Source organism: Callorhinus ursinus, unplaced genomic scaffold, assembly GCF_003265705.2.
Source record: "Callorhinus ursinus isolate GAN/ISIS: 27379988/994484 unplaced genomic scaffold, GSC_fseal_2.0 scaffold12, whole genome shotgun sequence".
Taxonomy (NCBI): domain Eukaryota; kingdom Metazoa; phylum Chordata; class Mammalia; order Carnivora; family Otariidae; genus Callorhinus; species Callorhinus ursinus.
In genome coordinates, this window is record NW_027397074.1 from 37,863,805 (window position 1) to 37,887,009 (window position 23,205).

A 23,205-nucleotide genomic window follows, 5' to 3' on the forward strand; every position below is an offset into this window, starting at 1 on the left:
GGGCTTGATCTCATAAACCTGAGTTCATGACCTGAGCTGAAATCAAGAGTTGGATGCTTCACTGACTGAGCCACCCAGGCGCCCCAATCCTGAGCAATTTAGAACAAATGCAGGGTTTCACATTCCTCACCTCTTCCTTATACCATACCTTTAAACTTTGAATTCACTCTTAGGTTACCTGGCTATTTGTTCCCCTGAGCCCTATTTGGCTAATATGCTTAGACAAAGGATTTGGTGTTATCACAAAACAGAGTAGCCTCAGTAAATAACTGCTCCTGATATTATAGAAGGAAGAACTAAAACTAAAATCTAAAATTAAAATCTCTGGCATTGACACAAATTCTTAGATATCTAGTTTTGAGTTGATTCATTTAGTGATCTTAAAGTGTGTGAGTTTTTTTCAATGTCCAAGGGAGCATTTTGGACAGTTTGGAACAATAAATTTATAGATTCTTGGGTTTTAGATTAACATTCATTTTATTAAAGTCACAATTTTTTTCTCAAGCTTTCAAGCCCAATTTTCAGATCTTCTTAGTCAATTTTTGAATCTAGAAGTATTTGAATAAAATAATACTTTTATTTAATCTCTGATTAATGTTCTATTAATTTCAAGCACATAAAACTTGTCTAAATAATCTCATATAGGAATTACATTAATTAAATATTTCAAACCATATTCTTAAATTCAATATAATTAATTCTTCCAAACATTTTCTTTTCTTTTTTTTTAAGATTTTACTTATTTATTTATTTATTTACTTAGTTTTTAAAGTAGGCTTCGGGCCCAGTGGGGAGCCCAACACAAGGCTTAAACTCAAGACCCTGAGATCAAGACCTGAGCTGAGATCAAGAGTTCAACACTTAACCAACTGAGCCATGCAGGTGTCCCAATATTCTATTTTTAAGTAATCTCTACAGTCATCATGGGGCTTAAAATCACAACCCCGAGATCCAGAGTTGCATGCTCCACCAACTGAGCAGCCAGGCAACCCCCTTCTAAACATTTTAAGTACTTGAAATTGGCAAATTCACAGCCCTAACATGCAGGTGGCGTTTATAAAACAGCTATCAATCTTTGAAGATAGGAAGGGTTTTACTTTCTCTGAGGAACTGGCATTTTTCTCTTTTCTGAATGAGAATTGTACACCTAATCATGTTTCTCTATATGCTCTGGCTGCTAGGAAGTTCAATGTCAAAATTAAAGCTCAGATAAAACATATTTGTTGACACTATTAATGATCATATTTGCTTTCTCTTTTTCATTGGCCCTGATTTTTATTTTAACTTATATTTCACTATTTTATTACATATGACTCAGGTCGTTGTGAAAAGAAAAATGTTATCAATGAAAATAAATAAGGAAATAGAGCTGAATATTAGTATTGCTAGCTGTCCTTGGGATAGTTGAGAGAATCCATAACCATCACTAAAAATCAATGCTTGCAGCTACCAGGGAGAATAAACGCTTATAATATTTAGGTTGCTCCCAGAGGTATACATATCTCTAACCCCACTCCTGGTGAATTTGATCGTCTGTTTTAATTCAAACCGTTCCAAATATCTTCCAAATTTAATGTAAAATAATTCCAGCCATTTTGCTGTGGCAGGGTTACTTTATTTTATTTTTACAGATCATGTACTGAAACTTTAAAGTTCACTGACTGAATAAATATATATTGAATACTTACGATTGTCCAGGCATTATTCTGCACATTTAGGCTTATGTGTACCAGATAGGAGAGGGGTGGGTTATGGAGGTGTAGAGGGTGGGTGGGGAGATAATAATCCATTCTTACTCTAGTGGAGAAAACAACTCTACCTAAATAGTACAAAAGGTATCTTATCCCATGTATAAAGAATATTTTAATGAACTAGGAAAAGCATTCATGTAGGTTAGTATTATCCTTTCTGAAATAGGGTATAAAATATATTATACAGAATATATGGCGAAGAACCAAAGACATATATTAGCAATACAAATGATAAGCAAAGGCTTAATATTATCATATATATTCAGTTCCTAGGAATTGATAACAGAAAAACAATATCATAGGAAATTAAAGAGGCAAGGGTAGGAATGGAATATTTGCTGCAGTGGGAAATGCACATGGCCACTAAGCAAACGCAAAGAGGCTCAACCTCTCTAGCAGTCAGGTATACTCTTCACCCATTAGAGATGTAGTAATTTACAAGGCCAGGAATAATTAGTGCTGAAGAAATTATAGGGAAACGAGTACTCACACTTAACAGATGCATTTGTGAAATGAAATAACTTTCTGTACAGTGATCTTACTCTATGTATTTTAAATATGCATACACCTAGTGATAGCATTCCCACTGTTGGAAATCTTTCTACTAAAACAAAAATACTAACATAAGAGACAATCTTTGCAAGTACCAGTACAAGCAAGTTTCTTGCAAATTGCTTGTGGTGGGATGAAAATAGTAAACAACTTGAGGTTATCAGTAGGAATATTTTTATTGAATAAAATATATTCATACCATAGAGCAGTAAATTCTATGAAAATAGTGATTTTGATTTCTATATTTTGAACTGGAGATATGATCATTATATATTAAGGTAAAAAAGAGCAAGTTTGCATATATATGTTGCATTCATGCATGAAATTTTACATTAAAAACACACATTATATATACGTGTAATATATAAAACTCATGTAAGCCAGATAAAAGTGAGAAAGTATTTGCCAATTAGTTATTATTGCTTAGTGTTTGGAATGGAGGTGAATGGAAAGAGGGTTTTACTCTGTGTTTGGCTTGTTGCAAATAATATCTCTTAGGAATAATATTAATAATGATGATTAATATCATAGCTAACATTTAATGAGAGTTTAAGATGTAGCAGAGACTGTCCTAAGAGCTTTTAATTTCTTAGGATGGTAATATTATCATCTTCACCATTTTATAGACAAAGGAATGAGGCTCTGAGGGGTTGGTCACTTGTCCAAGGCTGCACTTTTAGTAATAGGCCGACCAGAATTTAAATCGACATAGTTTTTTTGCAATGCTTATTCTCTTTAAACAAAAATCCAATGAAAGATTTTTTTTATTAATAAAAAAATATAAGGGGCGCCTGGCTGGCTCAGTCAGTACAGCATGTGACTCTTGATCTTGGGGTTGTTGAGTTCAAGCCTCACATTGGGTGTGGAGCCTACTTAAAGTAAATAAACAAATAACAAGAAAAAATATAAACTGAGTATATGGAATTGGCATGCTTTCGAAAGTTAATAATTGCAAACATACTGGGCATTTGTGTTTCCATGATGTTTAATCACTAAGTTTATATAAAGTCTTAAGAAAATTAATTTATGTCTTAACTTCCACACTTACCAAATATCTTTCATTTTGTGGCAACAATGAGCCTCTTTATACTCCTTTACACATACAACTTAATATAAAAATTGAATACATGTTTATACTATACCCATTAACTACCAATAGATATTATGTTCCCATATAAATTAACAATAAATGTAACTTGGTTAAAATCACAAACGTTACACATTTAAAAATCAAGTTAAATCTGAAATTTTATTTATTTTTTTAAAGATTTTATTTATTTATTTGACAGAGAGATAGAGAGCACAAGTAGGCAGAGTGGCAGGCAGAGGGAGAGGGAGAAGCAGGCTCTCTGCTGAGCGGGGAGCTGGACGTGGGGCTCCATCCCAGGACCCCAGGATCATGCCTGAGCCGAAGGCAGTTGCTTAACTGACTGAGCCACCTAGGCGCCCCTAAATCTGAAATTTTATATGTGCAATCCATGAAATAGCTATAAGTGCATATGAGGAATAGCAATGCCATCAACTCTTGCTAAAGAAAACACAGTCTGAAGATCTTTTTTTTTTAAGATTTATTTATTTGAGAGAGAGAGAGAGCATGGGGGGGAGGGTCAGAGGAAGAAGCAGACTCCCCACGGAGCAGGGAGCCTGATGCAGGACTCCATCCCAGGACTCTAGGATCATGATCCAAGCCGAAGGCAGTCACTTAACCAATTGAGCCATCCAGACGCCCCCTGAAGATCTATCTTTATTCACTATTTGACAATGTTAGTTATAACACTATTTATGACTTTCAAAAGCCTACACATGTATAGTCACCTCTTCTACCCATTCCCCTATAAATGTTCTATATCCAGGTCCCAGTTACATTACAATTAAATTTCCAAAACTTTCTCTGCTTCTTGAAAACAATTATTATTGGTATTTAAGACATTTATTTTTAAATGTTATTTTGTACACTACCACGGTTTTATCATGATAGCAACTATGCATGGTCTCCTAGATATACTAATGAAGCTACTTGTTCTCAACAAAATATGCTCATTGCATCTATGTCCACTTCCTAATTGACTACATTTTCAGTTAATACACTTTGAAGCAGAGGTGCATGTTAAACTTTGATCTCTTTCTGGTTTGTGGCCTTTCCAAACTTTTGCTTTCTGCTTCCCAAAGACAAAATGAAGCAGTTTAACAATTATTTCAACAAGAAGCGAGACATTTGGAATTGGTCTCTTTCATTCAAGTCACCTGTCATGTCTGGGCCTTGGTTTCTTTTCCGGTAATATTTAAGTATCCTCTGGAGCTGCTTCTATCACATTCATCTGTAAGCATACTTATTGAAATCTTCCTAAATCTATCCTCAGCATTGTAGGGGCTTAAAGCCTTGGCCTTTGCCCTCAGAGAGCTGAGGGCTACCCTGGGGGCAGTGGGGCAGGGGGCGTGGAGGAGGGTGGTGGTTTCATTGTGATCGTATGAGCATTCAAGGGTTATTGATTGAATGGTCAGTTGAGAAATGCCAGGTCCTAGAAAGTGAGGACCAGGAGATATTTTATATCTGAAAGAGACCTGTTAAAAATTCCAGCAGCATTTTTCCAAATGTAGACTAAGAGTTGATTTAGGAATGCAGAGCAATGCACAGGATACCTACCTAGATTCTAGACTTGTTCTGCAGTATAATTGGAAATGTGAACTTTCTGCTCCACAAAGGTGATAGGGAAGGGGGAAAAAAGTCTATAGGACACTGTTTTTTCAAATTCTGGAATGCTACTAGAATTTTTTTTTAAGGGGTGAAAGTAGGAAGAACTAAGAATTTTTTTTCTTGAAGCTGTTTCAGTTAATGTAATTAATTGATATTCAACTAATACATATTAATATGGCTCTAAAAGCTGTTGCCCCCAGACAAATAAAGAGTGTCCAAGTCACCTCCCATGCCCAACATTGTTTCTCCACCCTCTGGAGCACTCTACCCAGCAACTATAGGGGTAATGCCTGGCAGGGGACCTCAGGGATACTGGTTAGATCATGGAGGCAGTGTTTTATCTGAGTGGTCAGTGCTCAGTGTTATTAAACACTTTTAATAAAAATGCTCATTTTTCTGTGTGTGTGTGTGTGTGTATACACATTGGGTCATGATAAAAAAAAAAAAAGGTGTGAAAGCCACTGTTCTTTCTATAGGCAATATGAGCGTAAGAAGGAAACTTTTAAAGCAACTACTTCCTCCCAAGAAGAGACCACTCTGACAGGCCTAAGGTTAAGAATTTTATTGAATTTATATTTATCCTTACCTACACAGAGAATGATACTGCCTTTCCATTTACCATGGTGATACCAGCTTCTTTAATTAATTATGTTAAAACTAAAAATATAACGATTTAAAGGAAAATATTAAGTATATCATAGTATAGGTGTTTCATAGCTTAAATTAGGAAGGTGCTATAAGAATAAACTGTCTCATCTATCAATTAGATAAAATGATGGTACCTGAGAAGTGATTAATTTAGGTCCCCAGCCCTAATGGCTCAGCCGTGGTCTTATGGCTCAGCCATGGATGAGAAGCTTTTGGTTCACCACAAAAAGCAAGCCTGGTTAACTATTGAAGGGTAGCAGAATATGCCATTCCAAAATATGGCACTTTGGCATATTGATTATTTTGAGCTGTAGGCGCTTGACAAACAGCAAATGCAGAGAGAGGATCTCTCAACCCACCTTATCTGTCTAAAGACAGATCCCCTAAAAGGAACTCAATTATCATAAATCTCCCAGGGAGTTTCATCAACCAGGGAAGAAAGACTCACAGAAGAGGAGACAACAAACTAAACCATACCCAGAAAACTTTTTCACAAACTATCATACCTTCCAACTATTTGGCTACTGGCCAATTTGTCTTTCCTAAAAGTTATTTGCCTTCCCCCTAAGAGGTCTACATCCCCTTTTCCTATTAGGATATTTAACCCTGAAAAAAAAAGATATTTAACACTGAATTTTAAGCCATTTTGGGGAGTTATTCATTTCTTCCTGGGCTTCTCCCATGCATACATGACGTATACATGTTAATAAAATTCTGGGGGGGGGGGTTTGTTGCTGTCAATTATTACAGAAGAGACCAGAGGGTTTTTCCTCCTCTACAGTGTGTTTCGTGAATACCAGAATTACCACTAATAGAGGGTACAGAATATTTAAAAGACTTTGTAGATCTATACTGAATGGATAAGCATTCTTTTTAAAATCTGTGGTTCAGAGCCAGTGACACTGTCCCTCTGAAGCAGGTTTTGTAAGGTAAGAAAACTGCCAAGGAATGCCCCAATTCATAAGACTGCAAAATGTCTTCCTTCATTTATCATAGTGAATTGAAGAAAAAAAAAAGACTCAAGAATAGACGGTTTATCTGTAAATGCAAGGAGCACTTTTGAGCTTCTATATTGCACATGGTGGTGGGGGGAAGCAGGTTATTTAAGGATCTTAGTCTCATAGTAGACAATACTATGTAATTCTTTATTTGAAGTGCTTTGTCTTTCTGCACTGCTGGCTTTGTCATCAGCCAATGTTGCAATTACTTTAACAAGCAAAGGAAATGCCAGTCAAGTGCAGCACCTGGGACCTCCTCACCCTTGCAACACATTAGGCCTCAAGCAGGAGACAAAACACGCTCGGAGCCCAGGTAAAAAAGGGAGCGGGTGACTGCGAGCCTAGGTGTGGAAGAGCGCCTTGTTCCCAGGGCCAAAGTTTATATTAGCAATTCACTTCCCCCTTAATCAGGCGCTTATTATATTCCATGGTGTCATCCTGACTTCAGGACTTTGAAGGGCAGTTTTGAAGACTACTCAACTGCATTTAACATTAAAATGCTTTGTGCAGCCAGATGTCAATTCCACCTGCCCAGAAGCTTATGCTGAACTGTGACCGGGGCTGACCCATACGGAGCTGGGCTTTTCTTCGCTTCCAGAATCTTGGGGGACCGGTAAGAGCAAGAGGTCCGCCAATCACAGGGGCTATTTGGCAAAACACGATGCAACCTTAGAAGATGGGTCACTGCTCGGTTCCAGCAGCCAGCCAGAGACAACAACTAAAATGGAAGATCCTTCTCTGTGGCAAAGCAGGCCTCTTATTTGAAACGGAAGGCCTGAAGGAGGGAGGTGAGCAAAGAAAGGAAAGGCGAAGGCACTGCTCCTAGAAACCGGGTTCATTCAAACCCGGAGGACAGCAAACCCCGCCTCCCCACGCCGCCGCCCGCTCAATCGCCAAGCGCTCCGGGTGTGAGCTCGCCCCGCGGGGAGCGGCTTGGAGCCGAGGAGGCGGTGGCAGAGGTGGTTTGGGCAGCCCCGCGCGGCGGATAGGCCCAGACAAACAACACCCATTCCCCCTCCCCCTCGCTTAGTTCAACTCCCACTCGGCCCCGGCCACGCCCTGCCGCCACCGCCCCCTCGGGCAGCTTTCCGCTCCGCAGCCAGGCCTCGGTCGGGGGCGGGAGGGAAGGCGGTGCCTGGGATGGGCCGCCGCGGCCAGCGGAAACTACAAGGGCCGAGAGCCTTTGCGGCAGCGAACCGCCCCCTTTCTCCCACCACTCAGCGCGCGTCACCAGGGGCTCAGCCAATGGGGACCGAGTCAGGGAAAAAGGGCGCCCGGGTCCGGATGCGCCTCAGGAAAGCCATGCTCCCTGCGCAGGGGCAGCGGGCAGTTCACCCGGCGCGCCGAGTCGTCGGTGGTTCGCAAGCCCACTCATCCGACCTGCTCGCTTCTCTTGAGCGACAGCCCTACTTTTTTCTTTAGTGGCAATTCCGAGGGATGCTGGAGCAGGTTTTTGAGGGGAGGGCGCTGGGAAATGAGTAGGGGGCGGGATATCCTGAAACAACAAGTTTGGCTGTATGGAGGGCCTACCGGCAGCGAGCCTGAGCTAGAACGCCGAGAGAAGGAGCACCGGAGAAGCCAAGGGAGGAAAAAAAAAGCGGCTGAAAGGATAACCCCGAGAAAGGGGGTGGAGAGGAGGCGGCCCCAGCGCCCCGGCCCCCGGCAGGTCGGCGGCCAATCCGCTGGGGGAAGGGGTGGAGAGTCGGCGGCTCCGGCGGAGAGAGGCCGAGGGGGGTGGGGAGTCGGCCGGGCTCGCGCCGCCCTGGCCCCGCCCCCGGCCCGCGCCGCCGCCCGCGCCGCGCGCCGCCGCTGTCAATCAAGGGCGAGTCAGCCGGGCTCGGGCGGAGAGAGGAGCTGCTACGCCACAGCCCAGCGGCGGCCATTCGCGGAAAAAGAGGCAGAGCCTGTGCCAGCTACAGCCTCCTCCGAGCCACCGCGGGCGGGCGGGACCGGCCTCTCCTCCCGCCTCGCCCCCACCCCCACCCACCTCTATCCCTGTGTCTCCGTCTGAGGGTTTGTCCTGTTAATGCGGGATGAGCGGTACGTATTCTCCACCCCCCTCGGTCTCCTTCACCGCCTCCCTCCCTCCCTCCTCCCCAGACCCTGCTCGGTTCTCCCCCCTCCCCCGGGGCCGCTGAGATGCTTTAAGGGGAGGAGGAGAGGAAGGGAGGGTATCAGGGGGTGGGAAGGAGGGTTGTGTTTTGTCTTAATGTCTGAGAGAGAACAACCTTCTGGGTGTTGCTGTGGAGCGGATGGGTCGGGTTTCAAACCACGTTTTGTGATATCCCCCTCCTCCCTTCCCTCCTTCTCCCCCACCCCCTGCCGGTGTGCGTGGATCGCGGGTTTATGGAGATTAATGTTCAGGGGGAGGGGGAGAGGAGGAGGGGGGGAGACGAATAATAATAATCCTAATAACCTGTTGTCGTTGGGGGGGGTTTGTTGCAGATCAGAAGAAGGAGGAGGAGGAGGAGGCGGCGGCGGCAGCAGCAGCAGCAGCGGCGATGGCTACAGAAGGAGGGAAAACCTCTGAGCCAGAGAATAACAATAAAAAACCCAAAACCTCAGGCTCCCAGGTAAAAGCAAACATATAAAAAAAATTCATCACGAAACGTTAGGGGAGAGAGGGAGTTTTGTCCTTTAATTGCCCAGAACTGAAGAACAGAATACAAATGTTCATCCACTCAAAGCATCTTTCTGAGAGTGAGGAAGTTAAATTGTAAATTCATAAAGATTTCACATGTTTGAGGGATGACGTTGTTTAAAATTACATTAGGAACTCAGACTAGTAGAAAACGGTGTGTATTTTCCCAAGGGCATTTTGAATTCATGAGAATATACTTTAGGAAAGTTTGTTAGACATTTCCTTTTATTTGAACTTTATATTACAGTATCTGCTTCCTTATTCTTCTATCTTACTGCTTTTGTTACTATTTCTTTTTGATTTCTGTCACTTCCTGAGTAAGTTCTGAAATGTAGAGCTGTCAAAATAAATAAATAAATAAACCCCTTCCAACTACTGGCCTCCACTAAATCCGCCCACTTTTTCCCCCCTCCCCTCTCCTTTACCATCTCATTTTGGGTAGGACTCTCAGCCCTCTCCTCTGGCTTTACTGGCAGCTACTTGCAGCAAAATAGGGACTCCTGGTGAAAATCAAGCAACTGGACAACAACAAATAATTATAGATCCAAGCCAAGGATTGGTGCAACTTCAAAATCAACCACAACAGCTAGAACTGGTAACAACACAACTTGCTGGAAACACTTGGCAACTTGTTGCCTCCACTCCTCCTGCTTCAAAAGAAAATAACGTTTCTCAACCAGCTTCTAGTTCATCTAGTTCTTCCAGCAGTAATAACGGGAGTGCGTCTCCTACAAAAACTAAATCAGGTAATTCTTCCACCCCTGGTCAATTTCAAGTCATACAAGTACAAAATCCAAGTGGTAGTGTACAGTACCAAGTGATCCCACAACTTCAGACAGTGGAAGGCCAGCAAATTCAAATCAATCCAACTAGTAGTTCATCTCTACAGGATTTGCAGGGTCAAATTCAGCTCATTTCTGCAGGTAATAATCAAGCTATACTCACAGCTGCTAACAGGACAGCTTCCGGGAATATTCTTGCTCAAAACCTGGCAAATCAGACCGTTCCAGTCCAAATTAGACCTGGTGTTTCAATACCACTGCAATTACAGACCCTTCCTGGTACTCAGGCTCAAGTTGTAACAACCCTACCAATTAACATTGGAGGAGTGACTTTAGCTTTGCCAGTGATAAACAACGTGACTCCTGGAGGAGGGACTGGACAGGTTGGCCAGCCTGCTACTACTACTGATAGTGGGACTTCCAATGGGAGTCAGTTAGTTTCCACACCCACCACCACCACTGCTTCTGCCAGTACTATGCCGGAATCTCCCTCCTCCTCCACTACCTGCACAACCACTGCTTCAACATCTCTGACGAGCAGTGACACATTAGTGAGCTCAGCGGACACGGGCCAGTATGCAAGCACATCAGCCAGTAGTTCTGAACGCACTATTGAAGAATCTCAAACACCTGCTGCTACTGAGTCTGAAGCACAGAGCTCCAGTCAGCTTCAGTCTAATGGAATACAGAATACACAGGATCAATCCAATTCTCTTCAGCAGGTGCAAATTGTAGGCCAGCCTATCTTACAGCAGATCCAGATCCAACAGCCTCAGCAACAGATCATTCAGGCTATTCCACCGCAGTCATTTCAACTGCAGTCAGGGCAGACAATTCAGACCATCCAGCAGCAGCCTTTGCAGAATGTTCAACTTCAAGCAGTAAATCCGACTCAGGTGCTTATCAGGGCTCCAACTTTAACACCTTCAGGGCAAATCAGTTGGCAAACTGTACAGGTTCAGAATATTCAGAGTCTTTCAAATTTGCAAGTTCAGAATGCTGGGTTATCCCAACAATTAACCATCACCCCAGTGTCTTCAAGTGGTGGCACAACTCTTGCTCAGATTGCTCCTGTGGCTGTTGCTGGTGCCCCAATAACTTTGAATACTGCTCAGCTTGCATCAGTGCCTAACCTTCAGACAGTGAGTGTTGCCAACCTGGGTGCTGCAGGTGTTCAAGTGCAAGGAGTTCCAGTTACAATCACTAGTGTTGCAGGTAAGTTACTACAATCTTTTCTCTGTAAGATCCTTTCATGCAGTTTTTAATAACAGTTACTGCTTTTCTTTGCTAACTCTTAGATTTGATGTAGACCTCTGAAATAAACATAATCATAAGGAATCTAAAATCACAGGAATATTATATTAACTGCCATGAATATCATCATCAGTGTGACCCATTCACATCTGTACATTTTAATATTAGATTTTCCATGTAAAATTTGCTAGACACTTTTATAAAGTTATTCTTCCATGGAGCAACACTTCCTAATTAGAATCATAATTGTCTTCTGTAATTTAGAGATCATATTTGAATACGCTTGAACTCTTCAGAAAGAACTCTGATAAAAATGATGTTTATATCTTCTTTAAAAGGAAGTAGGTTTAAAGCTGAATTAGTATACAGTTGTGAATCTGTTGAAGTTTTAATTCTACTTTGTAATAAGGCTAAGTTTTCCTTAAATTGGAAGTTCTGCTTCAGTATCTCGTTGTTCATGCTTTTGCGTTTTATTTATTTATTTATTAGTGTTTTAAACTAGATATTGATGCAGTTTAGAGATACAATTGTAAGTTACAAATTGATTAATTTTTATGTCTTTTTCTGCTAAAACCAGGATTTTCCCAGGATTTTGAATAGTTACTTACATATAAAATAATACCTAAATTTTATGGTTGTTATATTATTTTCAGGTATTTTTAGTGTGAAGTTGTTGAAAAGCAATTAAAAATGAAATAGAATGTCGCTAATTTGAATTGTATTAAAGGTTATTTTAAAACCAATTATAAACGGTTATTTGTTATGCATAAGGGGATTTCTGAAGTATTTGGAAAAGTCTTATTATTTTAAATTTTCTTGATTTATCTTTTTTTACCTAATAATACCTTTTGTTTTCTAGTAATTAAACACTTTTTACTGATTCTGATTTGCTGAAAACCTAATTGTGGTTTTAGCACCTTTGATACTGTCAGATCTGTTTAGTTAAATATTTTTATTTTGATAATCTGAAATGAATAAACACATCACTTTTTAATGATCTTTCTTGAAACAGGTTTCAGAAAAATTATGCTAGGGTTTTTGTTTTACAGTTAATACCTAAAGTAGATGTATATATTTATAATTGGATGTTGTCAGATAGAGTTCTGTGATGAAGAACAGAGATTATGTGTTTTATTTAGATGCCCATTACCTCTAAACCAGACCTATCCAGTAGAATTTTCTGTGATGATGAAGTGTTGTATATCCTATCCAGTGTGTTAGCCATGTGCAGCTATTGAGCATTTAAAATGTGGCTAGTGCAACTGAGGAACTGAATTTTTAATTTAATTTCAATTTAAATAGCCACATGTGATTAGTGGCTTCTGTATTGATAGCACAGTAACCTAATCAAAGTATTTTGAGTGTGGTACTTTTCCCCCCTAAAGCTATTGCAGCACAATTATATAAGTATTTCTCTGGATTACAATCCATAGCTTGCTTGCTTTGTTCATACTTTTTCCTAAAACTTGACAATATCTTAAGTATTAATGAAAAATGTCTTTTTTTGATGGGTTGAATGACAGTTTGCATTATCAAAAGTTACTTCAGTTACATTTTGATTTGCCCTTTAAGCATTAGTTAGTGAATCATGATTAAGAGAATTGAATGAGTTATAATTTAGGTTAGGAATAGTTAATTCTTCTGTACTGTAATTGGTATCAGTTACAACCCAGAGTTTCCCCCTTACCCATCGTGAGAGCAAGTCATTGATAAGAGTGTGGTCTTCTGATTACCTAACTCAGATTTACTTGAATGATGCATTATTAGGAAGGCAGGATCCACCTCCTGGAACTGTAACTTTTGGGGGTGTGGTCAAGGAATTTGCTTTTCAAATAAACTTTCCAGCTCATTCTAAATCTCATTGAAATTTGAGAACCAAGGATCTAGACATCAGTAGTGAACTGTAAAGCAAAATATGGAAGCAGATGGGTGTTGGAGCTAGTTCATGTGTGCCTCATGGAATGGATTTTGATGGCAGAGAGAACTTTTATTTCAAATAACTTACCATGCCACATGCTGTGAAAGTACCACCTTTTGGTACTTTTTGATTATTTCATGTGTCTGTTCCTTCCCCCTAAACGGTATTATTTAATTTTGTTTAATTAATGGGAAAATTTTTGCTCTAAATATTTATGACAACTATTACCAGGCTTGAAAAAATTATTAATAGTTGTCTTTGACAGAATGTAATGACTAGCTCAATAAGAACGGGCTAAAAGTTACCATCCATGCTCATGTCACTCTTCAAGAGACATGGGAAGGGTCTGGATGATAGGAAAAAAATTTATATGTTAATCAAATGAAACCAGTTCTTGAAGCTAGGGAGCTTCATACTTGATTTTATGAAATGAGAATGTTAGTGACAACCCAGGGGGAATCTCTTTCCATGATAATGAATTCAGCATAATGTGTTTCTGTGGTTTGGTCTCCTCTCAGAATCCTGACTTCCAGGCTGAGTATCTAGCATTTAATTAGTTGGAATTGTAGTAGGAACTAAGTACATGTTCCCCCTACATACTTAGTGTTTATTCCTTGTTGGGATTGTGAGTTTGACTTTGCCTGAAGGAAAAGCAGAATTCTCTTTTTAAGAACAAAGGTAACATCCTACTGCTGGTTTAAGAACATCCTTTGTTTTAACTAAGTGACGGAAGTAAGATTTTTGCTCTAGAGAACTACCTGTTTGCACAGTGTACTCAGGTAACCAATGAGCCTTAGATAAAATTAACTTTAGGAGTTACATCTCCTTAGTTAAAAAATTTAGAACATGTAGGGACAATTGATATCTAAATCTGTAATTAACTTGCATTGACTGGGGATTTGATTTGGTTTTGGCCTTAATCATCCATCTGTTGTAACAGGTCATGTTTTTGCTTGAGGGATGGGTATTTCTTTTTTTCATTTTAGTGGCAGTTCACATTTTTAGGCTAATTCCTACACAAAGGAAGTTCAACTCAAAAGATGTTGCTGGCTCTTCAAGAACTTGACTGTCTAACCTTCCTTTACTTTTTGGGGGTTTTAAAGTATGAAACCTGGGGATGTAGCAGAATCAGGAATGGGAAGGCCAGTTCTTCATAATTAGGGAAAATGGGGGCCAAACAAAATAATTGACATTTATATTTAATCTAGAAACCTAACTAGTAGAATCAACTTCTTACACCAAACTTTTTTACAGAGCTCCTAAAAGTAGAAATTGACTTGAATTTTAATACTAATATGATTTTTCTTAGCTATATATGTTCTGTTAATTTGGATTTTCTTAGGCGTCTTAAAATAAGATACGTGTATCATACATATATACAGATATATAAACATGTACACATTTGTGTGTGTAACTATACAAATGCCTCCTGTGTTTGGTAATTTTTTTTTTAAGTCAATTTGCTCTTACAATTTTATTTCTCTAAAATCTTATAATACTGTTTATTACATATTGAATTTGTTATGAGGAACTTATATCTTGTACCCTGTACAAGTAATTTAGGTTCTGAATTACCAAGTTGGTTTTACCCATTAGATGATGTGTGGCATGACCTTTAAGATTTGTTGATGATGACGTAACAGTATCATTACTAATTTTTAAGTTTTTCATGGAAGATGAAAACATATCCGTTGTAAAACCACATTAATTTTTAGAGGGCATCTTTGAGAAGGATTTCAGGATAGAGAGAGGCGCAAGGGAAAATAGTTTTAATTATCTGTTTTTTGAATCTGAATCAGGGAACATATAATAAGTAATACTTAATATTGGAGCAGGCATAAAAGCAAGTTGGAGAGGAAAAAGAAGGAAGCTTGATTAAGAAGGAAGATGGGAAAGTGCCATACATAGATCTTAAATAACATAGATTTACAGGATGATAGAATTTTAGTTTGGAAGGATCTTTGAGGTTATCACTCACCAGTTGTAGCCTTTTGGTATCGTCGCTGAAGTATTTATAAAAGAATTTTGTATCTTTCTGTTACAAGTGAGAGCAGAAATATGGGTAAGAGGTTCTAGAGTGCTACATGAAGTACTTGGGGATGACAGTAAGAATTGAGGGGGGACATGTGGGCTCTTCTGTACTCTTTTTAGTTTTAAGATTGGATGTTCATAATGCCTGTCAGTTTGCTACCTAATGAATGAGCAGATTGTGGCAAAGGGAAACCTGTTGAACCACAAATTGCTTATGTATGTATGTTGTGAGATAAAGGCTTCATGAAATTGTAGTTAACTAATGTAATTTAAAGATAATTGAGTGTCTCTCCCCCTCCCTCATTTCTTAGTGGTATTTTTAAAAATGAAGAAACTGAAGCCCAGAAGGTTGAATTTCTTGTACATTTTGGCAGAGTGAAGACTAGAATCTTGACTGCCGCTCCAGTTGTCTTTCTGCTCTATTGCTGGCTTTGTTACCCAAATCTTTTGCTAGTAAATGAGTACATGTAGTTGAAGTTTAGGGACCAGACAGGGAGAATAGCTTGACTTGGTCTTCTCCAGATGGATTGTGTCTATTGTCACTGGATATTCAGCTTTAGTATATTGAATATAGTGTTGGTAAAAGCACAATTCCCTAGGTCTCCTTGTTATTGAGTTTAATGGTGGAATCTTAGTGGTATTATTTTGTCCCTAAAAGAGCAAATTCAGAACTTAATGAGATTAGTACATTCTGTATGTAGGTAAGCAAATCATTAGGCTGTCCAGATACTGTCTTTTCTCAAACTATATTTAGAAATGGCTTTTTTTTTTAAATGAGACTTGTGGAGGAAGAAAACATTTATTGTTTACCTTAGTGTGTTAGGTGCTAAGATAGGTATTTTTTATGTTATCTCATTAAAACCCATAATATCTTTGTAAGATGGTCTTATTGTGCCTATTTTACAGATAGCCTCATGAGCTTTAATTTAAGAAAATTTGCCCTCCAGTAAGTGGTAGAACCATGATTTAAAATTACCTGTGATTCTGAGGTTTTTGTTCAGGAGACATAAGGTAAAAGGATGAGTTCCCAGGTAAAGGCTGTTTTTCACCCTTTTGTGTCTGATATGTCCTTACATCCCATAAAGGGTAGGTGGTTTTGAAAATTGAAATGCTGACTGTGCAGTTAAAGTTTGTTCTAGTCCTAACATTCTGTGGCACTGACGGACAATTATGACTAAAAGTAGTAAAAGAAATGGTGAATAGAAACTATTGTGGCTGCATGGAGATCTCTGTGTTAAACTCACATTTTAAAATACTATACGTGGAAGGTAGAAGGAAGGACATAGGATTAAGAATGAAAACAAAGAGCAGCTTGACATTTTAAGAATGTCAAGAAAGCAGAAACTCATAATAAAGTAGGCTTTTTAAAAATAATTCTAAACAACTCATAAGGCTTCACATCACAGCAAAAGACACTGCTTGAGCAAAATGATGCAATATGAAGAAAAGACAGAGATGCTTTACTGTGCCTCTGTTAACCAGCAAGGAAAATGCACTTCTAGCTGAAATGACTAGAGCTGTAATTCACTGAAATTATTTGTTCAAGGTAAGTGAGAAGATAAGGGACATTTAGTTGCCTTTTGGAAGTCAGAATGATCCAGATAAATGCCATCCTCGGGTCAGAAGGAACTTTCAAATTCAGTTTCAGGCCAGTATAAATAACTTAAAAGTTACGCAGCATGAAAGAATTGAGCATGAATTAAGTACCTCACTTTCTGAAAACATCCTATATTGCAGATAGATGAGTTTGATAACATCTTTAACAGAGTCCCTGAGTGGATTATCCAGTAGTTGGCTTGTGAGCATTTAAAAAAGAATTCAGGGATCACTGGGAACCCGTATGGGTTCACTAAGAATCTAGGTTTATGTATTCTTCCTCTAGGGTGTCCAGATGAGTATAGAAAAGAAATAATGTCGCCACAATGTATTTTGATATCAGTGTTGATAGTCATGATTTCTTTAAAGGCCCATACCTGGTTGCTCAATTACATGAAAAATGATTGTCTACTTCAGTGAAAGTCGTTGGTGGTATTGTGTAAGATTCTATCCTTGATATAGTCCTGTTGAATATTTTTTACAAATACTATAGTGAAAGATGGCCTATTTAATGAATTTAAAGGTGAGGCAAAGCCGGGAGACTTTGCTAATAATTATGATGGGGATAGACTTGAGATTCGAAGTGATCTTAATACTCTGGAATGCTGGGTCAGAATTATCAAGGTAAATACAATAGATCCTCTGTTTAAAGGGGTAGGGGAAATCGTATACCCACAAGATGAAAAACCTAGGTTGGCAGCAGGACATGTGAAGGTGATTTGGGATTTATTGGCTTAATATGAGCTAAGTAGAGTAAAGCTCCTCCTTTATTTTGTGTTTGTCAGACCATTTCTGCAATATTGTATGCATTGCTAGGTGTGGCACATTTTAAATGAGACACTGACAAACTGGCAAGTGTATCAAGAGGGATTCCTGAGATGCAGAGTGTGGAAAACATTTCATTAGCAATAATTAAAGAGTGGGTGGTTTTATTTTTAAAACAAGAGAAAGTGTGACCACTGTCTTTGGCTTTTTTTTTTTTTTTTTAATCTGTTTTGCTTGGCCCTGGGAAACCAATAGAATATGTATATTTACACACAGGGACTAGTGCTGTAAAATAATGGAATGGTTTGTTTCAGAGAGTAGAGCTCTTCCTGTATTAGAGGCTGGATGTCCATCTATCAGAGACAATGCAGAATGTAGAAGAATTTCTTGTACAGAAAGTTTGATTAGGTAAACTGTAAGTCTTCTAATCTAAAATTGAAGATTCTATGAATATTTGATTATATGGTCCTATTCTGGGTATTTCCATCCAGCATATGGTGAGAGTTCTCTGTCTTAGTTAAACTTAATGACTGACCCAATATTTAGGGATTGGGGATGGGGATTTTGAGGGTCACATTTACAGTTTTTCTTAGAGGGAGTATAATTAAGGTGAATTCTATTAAGTAATAAGTATAATAATTTAATTCATAAATAGATTTCTGTTCTTCACTATTTGTTAGACTTACTACACTCTTAGATGCTATTTTTCTATGTTACTTGCACTTTTATTTGGTAACTACCAAAGCATTAGTATTTTAAACATACATTTCATTGTCCAACATTTCTAGTTAGGATATTTTATCTCAGTAGCTATTTAACCATGTTTAGTTATGTTTCTGATACTGTCACTTTAGTATGAACAATGTGATTACTTTTTCTTTAGTGAAATTGGAGAACATTTGGAAAATCTAGGATTCTTACAGAGTTCAAACTCTGGGAGCACTCACAGCTTCGAATTTGTGAATTTACTCCTTGGAATAAACAGATCCAATATCTCTTTTTGGCGCAGAATATGTAGCACATAGGTATTTTTTAAAAAATTATGCAGAAAATACTAAACCCATCAGGCAAGATCACCATGCATTGTATTTTCACATCAAGATAAAATCACAGTTTTCCACAATCCATTGCTAAAATAAAAAGGAGAAAGTCTTAAAAAAAAAAGTCATTTGAGACTCGAGACCCTTTTAAATAGAAAAAGTATTAATTGAGATAAATGAAGGTTTTCTTATCCTTAGGGATGGTAATACAGTTAGGAGTAGGGACTCTCTGCTTTATCAGAGAGGTGCGGTTCAAGTAGTAGGTTTATTCCTACTGCAGACATACGTGCTGAGAGGCTTCCTAGAGCCCAGGTATTTTGTGTTCTAGGTGAGAGTCGGGTGTGGCTGAAAGAGGAGACAGGAGAGGCAGAGGAAAAAGAAAGTTTATTATACTCACATGTGCTAAAGAGACTGTCACTGTACACAGAGAGGGGGTCACATGAGAGGGAATGCCAAGGGATGGCTTAGCTAAGCAGCTGGGGAACAGAGGGAGGACCCCTGGGCACATGCTTTTATTGGGGGGTCAGGATGCACTACACAAGAAAAGACATGAGGGGATTTCATTTAAATGTTACTAGGTCATAGGGGAAGATAAGAAGGGAAACTATGCTGCAGGAGCTCCCCTTATCATGCTGGTGCACCTGATTGCCTGGGCGGGGTGCTTACAGCTTGCTTGAGAAGATGTATATGCTGTAGGAAAACACTTTAAAATTTATAGTACAACAGGACTAAGAACTCCTAAGTTTTGCTCAGGTGCTGCTCCCCATAAGCTTATCTATCCTGGGCAAACATGTTATAATCGGAGTTTTGTCCTTTTCTCATTTGAAAAATAGTATTCCTTCCCTTTTTACCTCATAGAGTTGCAAAGATACATGACATAGTACATACAAAAAAGGTTTGAATATTCTAAAGAAAATTCTACAGTTGACCCTTGAATAGTATGGGGGTTAAGGGTGATGACCCTCACATAGTTGAAAATTAGCATGTAACTTTTGACTCCCCCCAAACTTAACTACTAATAGCCTACTGTTGCCTGAGAGCCTTACCAATAACATAGTTACTTAACACATTTTTTATGTTGTATGTATTATATACTATATTCTTAAAGTAAACCAGAGAAAAGAAAATGTTATTAAGAAAATCATAAGGAAGAGAAAATATAGTGGGAGAATGAGTAGTTTTAGATGTGGATATTAGCTTGAGTTAAATATCAGATGCAAAAAAGAAAGTTGTATAAAAGGAGTATCAGAAACCTTTGAAGTTCAGCTAAGGATGGAGAGAGGTAATCTACAGGTGGGGAAAAAAGCAGTGTGTTTCATTGTAGAAGAGCTAAGTGTCTGCTGCATGCTCTGTGTTAGACTCTGAAAGTACTCACTTGTCTTAAGAGGATGCTCATGGTGGGGAGGTGAGGCTTATATGCATGAAACAATTACAGAGCAGCTACAATTGCATATGAGAGTTTATTCTTAAATACTGGGTTTTGAGATATGGAAAACAAGTTACAAGAGTTCAGAGACAGCTGAGATCAGTGGATTGGAGTAAATAAGGAAGGTTTTCTGTGGTGAAGACTTGAAACAGGACTTGAAGATTGGTTTGGAAAGTGGACATTTGAGACTGATGATAGAGAGGTGAAGAGAGAGGATGTCTTGAGCCAAGCAGCTGAAGTAAAAAGCATAAAGTCCTCACGTGGAAGCAGGAAGCTAACATGGCAAGTGGCATTCTCTCGTCTGAGCTCCATAGCAGTGCAGTGGTCTTATAGAGTAGCTCAGAGTATCCCAAGTGAGCAGCCTGTCACCTCTGCTTCAGAGAAGTTATATGTTTATTGGATTGTTTCCTAACGTGTTGTTTGAAGAAGGGACTCTGCCAAAATAATAATAAAAATAAGTTTGAAAAACATGAATCTAGTGGATAGAAGAGATTGAATGGAAAGATTGGCAGAGCAAATGATATTATTAAAGTGTTTATAGATAAAAGTGTGGAGAAGTTAGAATCAGGAGGCCAGTAAACAAGCATCTTGTTGGAGTAATTTAGTCATGAATTCACAATGGACTTTAGAAAGGCTATGGCAGTGAACTTGCCTAATACAAAAAACAGGTTGTCAGACTTCCCTTAAGTACCGAGAATGTTGACCTGAAAGAAGTGGTAAGGGATTAGGTAAAAACATCACGTTTGCTGGTTCTTTTCCTCTACTCCATACCAAGTATAGTAACAGGCATTAAGAAACTGAAGCTGAAGTGAGATATGTTTGCTGCTTTCACCGAATTTATTATCTGTTGCAGAGATATACTGTATTTTATTTCTTTGCTTCTAAAACGTACTTTTTTTTAAACATTTTAACTCTTTGAAATTGAAATGCATCTTATAGTCAAAGGCATGTCATAATTTAATTAGCAGAATTTTTTTGTCCTTACAGTCACTTCCATCTTAGACTCAACGGGATATGATAAATATATAATTAAATTACAATGTGGCATTTGGTTTATAAAGACTATGAGTGAGGTGTTCTAGAAGCCCACAGGAAAGAAAAACTGGTTCTGCTTCTAGGGTTCCAAAAATGTTTTCATGGAGAGGGTTATAACTGACCCTTAAGGAGGCCTTAATGGATTACTAAAGTTTTGCCAGGTCAGGATGAGGAGGGCCATTTTAATGGTTATGTTGGATTTTACATGCAGTTTGGAAATCCATTTTAAGGAGTTTTCTACAAATGTTATAAAATTCGGACTGGGATCAAGAAATATTAACACACTTTAAAGGTGAATTGTAAACCTGTGGGCAGGGGCTGTGTCTTACCTATTACGGTATTTTTCAACTTGCACATTGATGAATGTTGCTTGGTACCTTATAATCCTGGTACTGAACTAGGGAAAAGGACACAGGCGGAGAACTTTGATTTCATAGGAGAATGGGATCAATAGGTCCTTGGAATAGATTCAAGATGCATACTTAAAAAAGGAATGAGAGAGTTTATGTTCATAAAAGGAAAATTGATTAGTAAAATGAAATAAAGGGAACTTATATCTGATTGTTCCATATGTTGTGGTAGACAGTTACAGGTGAGAATCTTAGCAGTGAGGGGAGTTTTGAGGAGAATCCAAAGGTATTTAAAGTTTACAGATTTCTGTCTCTCTGAATTTATTATGTAGGTGCCTCATAATGTAGCCAGAGATGGTTTAGTATAGTTCTGTAAATAATGAGTCAAGTCACCATAGCTTTTTGTTCACAGAAGCGGAGCTGCTTTTGCACAGGAGTATAGGAACCAAATAGTGATCTGTGCTGTGGTAAGTGGGTACCTGTCCCTGGTGTGGGGGTGGGAGAGGGGGTGGAACATCCTTTTTTGGCTGTAGTTGAGGGTGCCTAGGCTGAGGAGTTGAGAAAGAAGAGGGAAGAAGAAAAGAGTAGGTGCATATGGTGACAAGTACTAACTGAATTTATATAGGAGAAATTATTATACTTAAAGTGGTTTGTAAGTCTTATACGCTTTCGCATATATTTAAATCTACGTATGAACCAATTTGAGGTGTTAACATTTGAAAGATATTTGTCAGAAATGCTACAAATTATGATAATATGCTTGTTGAAGCAGTAATTGAATTATTTTAATTTTATCACAATTGTGATTTTATTAATATAGTTTTATAAAATTAAAACACATTGTATTTTTATTTCTAGAATTTCTTTCACCCTTTGTTCTCACTGGCAGGATTTCAGTACCTGTATTGATTCTAATGGTAGGGCAGGTATATGGTTTTGGTAATCTCTTAATATACTTTTATCCATTTTATGGACTCTTTGCTGGGAGACTGCGTTCATAAATTCAGCAGCTGGGTACTCAGCATCTGTATCATGAGGCTTGATGTGTTCCTTATATGATCAAATAACATGGGATTGAACTCCCTCTTCCGTAATGTTTTAATGGAGAAAGAAATTAGTTCATTTTTCTTTTATGAATGAAACAAGTAAAAGGGTTTTTTAACTCTTATATTTGGCTCACATTTACTGCATATTTGTAGTGTGCCAGATACTGTATCCAGCACTTGATATATTAACTCATTTACTCTTCAGAACACTGTATAAAGTTAAGCATTGTGGTCATGTGCAAAAACTAAGGCCTAGAGTAGTAAATAACTTGCTCAAGGTCACATAATCTAAACACATTTTGTCTCTAGAACCCTGTACTTTGTCCATTACCACTTAAATTGTCTCTCACTAGACACTCCCCTTGTGCCACAGTGTTTCCTGTGATCATTAGTGGAATTAATTCATTGTTTCCTATGTGTCAGACACTGTGCTTAAACATTTTATGTATATTAACCCATTCAATTTTTGCAATTCTATGAAGAAGGTAAAGATGACGTCAGTTTATAAAACAGGAAGCCAAGGCTATCAGAGGTTAATATCTTGGCCAAGGTTATACAGTCAAAATGTTAGTCGGCTAGTAAATGAAAGTACTTTTGATTAAGGCTGGTCTGGGTGAACAGGACTATCACCTACCTTTACAGCTAAGCGATACTATTTTAAGTAACTTATTGTAATT

General features: G+C 38.6%; 1 protein-coding gene across 2 annotated transcripts in view; it reads left to right on the plus strand.

Moving 5' to 3' along the window:
* The first annotated feature begins 8,490 nt into the window (after positions 1–8,490).
* SP4 (Sp4 transcription factor) overlaps positions 8,491–23,205 on the plus strand; it is an 86,668-nt gene continuing 71,953 nt past the window's right edge. The window contains exons 1-3 of one of the 2 annotated variants that reach the window (XM_073898941.1): positions 8,491–8,684; positions 9,090–9,217; positions 9,728–11,282. In XM_073898941.1, the coding sequence (XP_073755042.1) occupies positions 8,678–8,684; positions 9,090–9,217; positions 9,728–11,282 (1,690 nt within the window). In that variant the 5' untranslated portion in view covers positions 8,491–8,677. The remainder of the gene's footprint in view (positions 8,685–9,089; positions 9,218–9,727; positions 11,283–23,205) is intronic. The other variant, XM_025872996.2, reaches the window with a different exon arrangement.